This window comes from Xenopus tropicalis, chromosome 2 (genome assembly GCF_000004195.4).
Source record: "Xenopus tropicalis strain Nigerian chromosome 2, UCB_Xtro_10.0, whole genome shotgun sequence".
Classification (NCBI taxonomy): Eukaryota; Metazoa; Chordata; class Amphibia; order Anura; family Pipidae; genus Xenopus; species Xenopus tropicalis.
In genome coordinates this window covers 75,033,742-75,042,390 of record NC_030678.2, presented here as the reverse complement: position 1 = coordinate 75,042,390, position 8,649 = coordinate 75,033,742, and the positions used below count along the sequence as shown (strand labels likewise).

The 8,649-nt window shown below is 39.7% G+C and overlaps 1 protein-coding gene across 1 annotated transcript; it reads right to left on the bottom strand.

The window, feature by feature from the left end:
- Window positions 1–2,969: 2,969 nt before the first annotated feature.
- On the bottom strand, window positions 2,970–7,488 carry klhl12 (kelch like family member 12; the record flags this gene model as incomplete). The annotated part of the gene is given in 6 exon segments (NM_001113098.1): window positions 2,970–3,244; window positions 3,335–3,449; window positions 3,580–3,729; window positions 6,438–6,655; window positions 6,761–6,914; window positions 7,298–7,488. Coding segments are annotated over 6 exon segments (963 nt in total). The 3' UTR covers window positions 2,970–3,101.
- Between the last annotated feature and the right edge of the window lie 1,161 nt (window positions 7,489–8,649).

The window sequence follows — 8,649 nt, the reverse complement described above, 5'->3', positions numbered from 1 at the left end:
TACTATAGAAGTGCAAAGAAATGTAATCATTCAGGTTAGATACTCGCTATTCAATATCACCTACTTTTCATATTATTATTTGGACTGGAACTGATATTAACTGGAATAATCTTTGAAATAAAAAAAAAGTACAGCCTCCATTTGTGCCACGTGATAAAGGCATTACACAGGACCACGTGCAAACCGAATGCCAAGCCTGGATATTAACATCGGCTACAGAAATATCAGCAGAACAGTAAATGGCATTCAAGGGATTTAGTTATTGTGATTGGAAGGGTCAGTCCTTATACACAGAAAAAGCCCCACCTCAGAAAGTTCTGAAGCATGAGCCTAATGTAAGAGTTGCAGTATCTGTACTTAACTACAGAGCAGGGCCACTTTAAGGTACTAGCAGGCCTAGGGCAAAGATTTCATGGCTGGACCCTCACTTCCTCAAGACATTTGTGATAGAACAACCCTCAAGCACCTGAACTACTGCAGAAAATGGTCTTGCAGGAAATTTAAGTCTCCCTTGCGCCAATTCCTCAGTGCTTCGGGAGCCAGGGAGGAGATATGCGCAAGTGACAGGGGTCAGTGGGGGCCTGGTGAGAAGAACAGAAGCAGCCAGGGCCACCATCAGGGGGAACAGTCACACCGGGCCCGGTGGGTTTTCAGTATTAAGAGGGGCCCAACCATGCAGCATTTATTTGGATTAGCCAGGCTCCCCTGCCAGAATTCGATTGGGCTCAGATTGGGAAGCTCTATCAAGATCTTTAGCGACAGGATATTGTGAGGAGAACTTTAAATCTCCCTCCTGTTCCAAATGTGGCACAGCCAAGTCAGGTCTGTGAGAACAGAAAAGAAAGACAGGGTGTCTGTAGCCTGCCTTCACGTAAGCCACAGCATGTTTAAGAGAAGTACTTGAATTGTGCACCTCCTACAAGGAGAACGTTCTTTAAAGGGAATAAAAAAATAATTAGTCCTAATAGACTTTAAAAGCTTTAAAGCTTGTGTAAGAAAAATATTTCATTAAAAGGTAAAATTGTGCAATGAGAGTATACTTTTAACTGAAGGGAATTATATGAAACAATGATTACCTGATCGTTTTGTTGCCATAGGTGTCACATGGCTCCAGTGGCCAGTGTGAGGGTCATATCTTTCCACAGAACTCAGTATGTTCAACCCATCGTAACCACCTGGAATGCACAAAGTTTTCTTAAGCCCTATAACAGATACCAAATAATATGCAGTCTCCCTTAAAGGAGAAGAACGGTAAAACGAAGTAAGCTTTATCAGAAATGTCTATGTAAAGACAGCCATAAACACTCACAGGAAAGCTGCACGGAGTCCTCTATCTAAAGAAACACAGGATTTCTTGTCTCCCTTTTTGTAAACATGTCGTTCAGGTGTCTGACTTCCTCTCTCGGAAAAATCCTTAATTCCCTGGGCCAGAATCTGCTCAGCTCTCTCCTGCTCCCCCCTCCCACAAGAATGCTAAGAACTCCCTCCCCACTCCCTTGGGAATGTGTGAGCTGAGCTATAATGGCTAGAGCTGCAGCAGGAAGCTACTTAAAATGGCAGCTGCTGTCTTAAGCAAACAAAGAACGCTTCTAGAGCTGTTTATTCAGGTATGGTAATGGTTTCTGCAGAATAAATATATTGTTATAGGTGGCACTAATGTGGTGAATCTATTGGCAGTAAAATGGCAAAATGACTTTCCTTCTCCTTTAATACTACATAGCATTAACATTTCAGTGCTTGCAATGTTTCTTTTCAAAGCCTCAATTCCACTGCTGACATGCCATGTCTCACCTAAGCAATATATGACTCCATTGGCAACAACAAGCCCTGCCCCTTCACGTGCTGTTTGCATATCACCCAGCATGCTCCACTGATCAATATTGGGGTCATAACGCTCCATGCTTGTGTGACGTCGACTTCCATCAAACCCACCAGAGACATATATCATGTCTAGAGGAATAGGTAGATTATAATTGGGATTAAAAGCACATTAAATGTATATTTTAAAAGACATTCATTCTAGCAACTTAACACAATTTAAAATGTATTTAAGTTGCAACAGACTGGCTAAGTGCCTTTGGTCATCATCAAATAATATTATCAGTGCAACTTATCAATGTAAAGCAACTAACCTCCAAGAGTTGTGGCACCTGCTAATCCACGTCTCACATTCATGGGTGCCACAGAATACCAAACACCATCCTCATCGGAGGTGTAATCCAAACATTCCACTGAACTTAGCCTGGACCGTCCATCATATCCTCCTATCACATAAACACGATCTCCAAGGGAAACAGTAGCCACATAACGACGTTTACGTGTTATGCTCTACAGTTATAAAAATAGAAACACGTAGAATCATTGTGGTGCAATGTGTAATTAACATCAATTTTACAGACTAGCAAGAAAAATTAAATTAAAAATGATATATAGTTTCTATGGTTAGTTACTGTAGCCACCAGATAGCAGTTAAAGGTCAAGTAAGGCTTCAAACTATAAAATCTACTTTTACTGGTATTAGGATGGCTGTTGTGCTGCGTTTATCACATCCACATCACAGCCCCTCAAACAACCTCTACCGGGTTCCTTGCTATCTCCTCCTTATTTCTCCTATTCTTCCAGGGCCAGTGTGCAGTCAAGCACATTCAGCTGATGAACAGAGCAGTATACTGATGATTACTTATGTACACTAAGAGGCATACAGATTTGGGAATATATTCTAATGCCAAAGAAAATTACATAAAAACATTTACTTAAAATTGAGTGTTAGGAAAACATTATATAATTTAAAAAAGAACCTGAATTACATATTAAAAATATGTTCATCAAAAAAATTGTAGGGGAAGGTGTCTACAAATTACACATTATTAAATGACTTAAAAAAAATAAAACAGTTGTAAGAGGAAAAGTAAATATAATATATGACAAGAAATTTTTCTTTAGTATACAATCTTAACACAGGTGCCAAGTGAAAAATCAGAAATATTTTATGGTTTATTAAGAATACATAGAGCAAGAAATCCCCTCTCCAAAAAGTGCACCTCAGTCTGAAAAACGATGATCTACATCATACATAAATGTAAAGGTGAGGTTCTTTATATTCACCATTTCATAGCAAAGGCCACTATCACACTCACAGGAAGAAAACTCCACTCCTGGGTCTTGGGGTCATACTTTTCCACTATGTCTATAGGAGACTGTTGGCTGCCAAAACCACCAATAACAAGAAGTACTTCATTAGCACCTAAAATAAATAAATAAATAAAAATAAAAACATTAAGATAAAAGTCTCAGCATTGAAAAAACAGAAACTGAAGCAGAATTTGCCACTCACCTAGACGCACCCGGGTTCTAGGTCCCTGCATCTGACTTCTTAACTCAGGACGTAGATGGAATTTCTTTGCTTCATCCACTAAGTCTCTGCACTGTAAACTGCATCGGATCAGGGGCTAGATAAAACCAGGTAAGAAAAATGTTGTTTGTTTTTTAAGTTAAACTAGCAAAAAACTGGACATAAACACCATACAAAAAGGCAAAATCATCTTTGCAAAAAATGACCCCCAACTCATACACACATACCTCTGCATCGATGACATCTGTAATGTAGCGTGGGGTTAGAAGTGGCATGCGCACATACTGAAGAAGCTGAGGAAGAGATTTCTCTCGCTCATTTTTGTTGTGTTTTACCCAGTTTATAACAGCTTCAAATACAGGCTCTTCCGAATTGATCTGCAATAACAGCAGAGACATGAAGGACTCATAATGCTGACATGTAACAAGCTGATAATACAACAAGTTGAATGTATAAATGAAAGGCAAAAAATGCCCAGATGCAGTAACCCATACTAACCAATGAGATGTTTGCTTATAAACAGGTGAACTGGAATTACTACCTGCTAATTGGTTGCTATAGGTCAGTGCTGTCCAAGGTCTGTGGTACCAAGGGCTGGAATTTTTCTGGCCTAAGTGGTAGAAGGTCGATAAAGGAAGCAAGTTTTGACCACTTCCCTTTTTTAAACCGCACCCACTTCAAACCACACCCATGTTACCACAAGAGCTTTTAAGACCATACCCATATGAATGGTGGTAGCAATGCAAAATATGAAATGGTTGATGCTCACTGTAGGGATATCCCCCTTCATTCATATGTGAAAGAATTATATGTCATATTAAGACACACCCTTAAATCCATATGTCTCCTCCTCCCCTGTGGATAGCACTGCAAACCACATCATATAATAACACATCTTAGGGACCATAAAATGACTATTTACAAATGCTAACAAACTCTCACAACACACAGGCAGCATAGGTCAGGCAGTATATACAGTGATACAATGCTGGCACTGCTCCTACAGTCTGAGGTGTGAACCAGTGAACAATGTGGGGGCTTACAGTCTTGAGGTGTGAACAATACATGGGGTGAACAATGCAGGGATTAAAATGTGTGAACAGTAAAGGGGGGGGGGGTAACATATATGAACAATACAGGGGTTTACAGCCTGAATCTGAGGTATAAACCATGCAGGGGGCCAGTTAATCTCAATACTGATAAAATTTAAAGCTTACACAAAGGTAAGCAGTCACAGTAGCCAGACAGGAGGGGGGCCACACAGAGGGCCGCCAGTTGGACAGCACTGCTATAGGTCATAATAACTGTAGCAAAGTTTGCATCTTTATATTACCAGTATTTTTTTAATCCTGGTCCAAATCATCTAAAACCACGCAAACTTTTAAGCTTTATATTAGTTATAACTTATATAGATCAGTTGGAGCAGAAACAACTCTTCTAAGATATGTAATTCAACTCAAGAATGTGCCACGGTATCCAAGGCATTATACAGTCATATGAAAAAGTCTGGGAACCCCTCTTAATTCTTTGGAGTTTTGTTTATCATTGGCTGAGCTTTCAAAGTAGCAACTTCCTTTTAATAGATAACATGCCTTATGGAAACAGTAGTATTTCAGCAGTGACAAAGTTTATTGGATTAACAGAAAATATGCAATATGCATCATAACAAAATTAGACCGGTGCATAAATTTGGGCACCCCAACAGAGATATTACATCAATACTTAGTTGAGCCTCCTTTTGCAATTATAACAGCCTCTAGACGCCTCCTATAGCCTTTGATGAGTGTCTGGATGGCGGTATTTTTGACCATTCAGCCATACAAAATCTCCACAGTTCAGTTACATTTGATGGCTGCAGAGCATGGACAGCCTGCTTCAAATCATCCCATAGATTTTCCATGATATTCAAGTCGGGGACTGTGACCATTCCAGAATATTTTACTTCTCTCTCTACATAAATGCCTTTGTAGATTTCCAACTGTGTTTAGGGTCATTGTCTTGTTGGAATATCCAACCCCTGCGTAACTTTTGTGACTGATGCTTGAACATTATCCTGAAGAATTTGTTGATATTGGGTTGAATCATCTGACTCAAGACTTTAACAAGGGCCCCAGTCCCTGAACTAGCCACACAGCCCCACAGCATGATGGACCTCCACCAAATTTACAGTAGGTAGCGGGTGTTTTTCTTGAAATGCGGTGTTCTTCTTCCGCCCTGCAAAGCGCTTTTTGTTATGTCCAAATAACTCAATTTTTGTCTCATCAGTCCAAAGAACTTTGTTCCAAAATGACTGTAGCTTGTGTAAATGAGCTTTTGCATACAAGTGACTCTGTTTGTGGCATGAGCGCAGAAAGGGCTTCTTTCTCATCACCCTGCCATACAGATTTTCTTTGTGCAAATTGCGCTGAATTGTAGAACGATGTACAGATACCGCATCTGCAGCAAGATGTTCTTGCAGGTCTTTGGAGGTGATCTTTGGGTTGTCTGTAACCATTCTCACAATCCTCTGCATGCGCCGCTCCTGTATTTTTTTGGCCTGCCAGTCCTGGGTTTTACAGCAACTGTGCCTGTGGCCTTCCATTTCCTGATTACATACTTTACAGCTGAAACCGACAGTTTAAACCTCTGAGATAAATATTTGTTTTCAGATCTTTTGAGAGTTGCTTTGAGGATCCCATGCTGGAACTCTTCAGAGGACAGTCAAACAGAAGAACAACTTGCAATTGTCCACCTTAAATACCTTTTCTCATGATTGGACACACCTGCCTATGAAGTTCAAGGCTTAATGAGCTAATCAAACCAATTTGGTGTTGCCAGTAATCAGTATTGAGCACTAACATGCATTCAAATTAGCAAAATTACAAGGGTACCCAACATTTTTGCACAGCCAGTTTTTCACATTTCACTAAAAATCTTTGTTCAGAAAACACCCCAGTACTCAGATGTTCCTGGGAAATGAAAGGCATAACACCGTTATCCTTTTGTTAAAAGTGGAGTAGATTATTATGCAGGCTGAGAGGGGTTCCCAAACTTTCATAAGACTGTATATTATATAACACAGCATACATGTGGGACAGTATTGTACCTGAATTTCATCACAGTGGATTAGTTTCTCCACCTCCTCCTGATGCAAAAGCATAAACTCTTCATGTTGTACAACCTCTGGAAAGTGCTTCTGGCTATAAACCTCAGCTGCCTGCATAAGATCCAGACAATTATGGGTCTCTGCAAAGTCCCGAATACCCAAACAGTTAGACGGATCAAGCTGAGATTCCAGAAAGTCACAGCATGCCTGCTTGACACCTGAACGGCATATACAAATATTACAGGAAGCAGACTTTGTCAGAGTAAATCCTATGGCTTGCCAAGAAGCAAGCATATATATTTTCATGACTTTGTCTACCTTACCTTTCAGCTGCAGCAAGCAGGCAGCAGGCAGCAGTTCCTGTACATTCTCCACTGTTACATGAACAGTCTCAGTATACACAAAGTCAAGAAGGATTTCCATGGTGGATGATGTTAGTCCCTGTATATCCACATATGGTTTGCCCTTCTCAGAGAGCTGTAAATATAAATGTATAAAGGAAAACCTTGGCCTAATTACACAAAATACACTTCACCACATGCTTTAAAGATGTAGACTACACTTTCCAAGCTATATATTGCAAGTAGTTTATGGCAAGTGATTAGTTGCTCAATAAAGGTGCCATTATTTCCTATAGCACAGATTGCACAAACTCATATTAACCATAATGATGTACCTGTAGCTTGTGTTAACCAATAACTTATACCAACCTATATTCTGCTGCTTACAATTATCTAAAGTATCAATTCTAGATCTTTTAATGGAATTATCTGACAAGTAGATAAGTTATTAAACAAGACAATTCTTAAAACTAAGTTACATGAGTGTTCTTTATTTGAGATAAATTATTTGCCCCTTACCTCATTAGTGAACATGGCACAAAAGTAATCACTACAAGCAGCTAATACAATGCGGTGAGCAGGGAAATCCTTTAGATTAACACGCAATGTCACATCACATAATGTTTGGCTTTTCCGTAGAGAATTCATGGTGTTTAATATTGACTTAGCATGGGAGTTTGTCATGATGTCTTTAGGGGCCATTATGTCAGAGTGCACTGCAGAGACAGAAGACCATTTATTAACACAAAACTGAAATCCTAACCTTTACTGTGGGCTTTTTAAACTGTTTTAACAATCACCGGGGTCTATTACTGGTCTTTAAGGTTGTTTCTCACAATACCGTAGCTGCAAACTATCCCAGGGAAAAATTCCTAATTTCCCGTAAGATCACATTTAAAACTTAATAAATCTCCAGCCACTTCTCTTTCACTCTACTTTTGGCAAAGGTGCAGTCACGGTCTGTCAACTTGACATATCCTGACTAAATTGGTAGTCTACTGATCTATGTGTAGGCCTGATATGTTTATCTCCCCAATCAGCATATGTTCATGCATCCTTCAGATACTGATCAGACAATGCGTAAATACCCTCAACTAAGGACTGGACTAGGCTGTGCTCCAAGGCAATGTAAGAAACCCACCGTGGAGTCAAACACGCATTGACTTTGTAAAGGTATTTTCGTAAAAGAGAACCATTGCTGGCTGCATATATTTTGTCAGCATTAACTAACAAGTGCTGGAAAAGGACTGCTGCCTGGGAGCATCAGGTGTGGGTAAAGAAACGTGCCTGAAGGGCCTCCAAACACCATGAGAGGCAGTTGGGACAAATTCTATGGTTTGTGAGTAAAGTTGCATGACTAATATAAGCATAATTCAAATTAGTGACGCATTTGGGAAACTCTACGAGGATAAACTAAGCGGTGCAACACCTGGACTTTTAAACAATTGATGTGTGCACATTGTTAAGGATTTACTCTACTCCATTTGGGAAATATTATGCGCTGAGAAGTGAAGCAGTGTGCTTATTTGCCAAATGCACAGTGGCGGTATCATATTTTACTGAGGACTGATTTGAACACATTGACTTTTGGACAACAAAGGTGAGTTATAGTTGCACATTACAAGGCTGATTCACTCCACACTATTGGGAGGTGTTATGTGCTTGATGATTTAGAAATGAATCAGTGTACAACCCAAACTTTTCTAAAAACTGTGGTGTGCTCATTATCAAGTGTAGAGTGTCAGTAACTCATCATGGACTAATTTGCACACATGAATACCTGAACAATTAAAGGTAGTTTTAGTTGCACTTAAGTCATGAAGTAGGCATACAACACTGGTAATCCATTTTCCTAATCTTTTTTTAGTGCT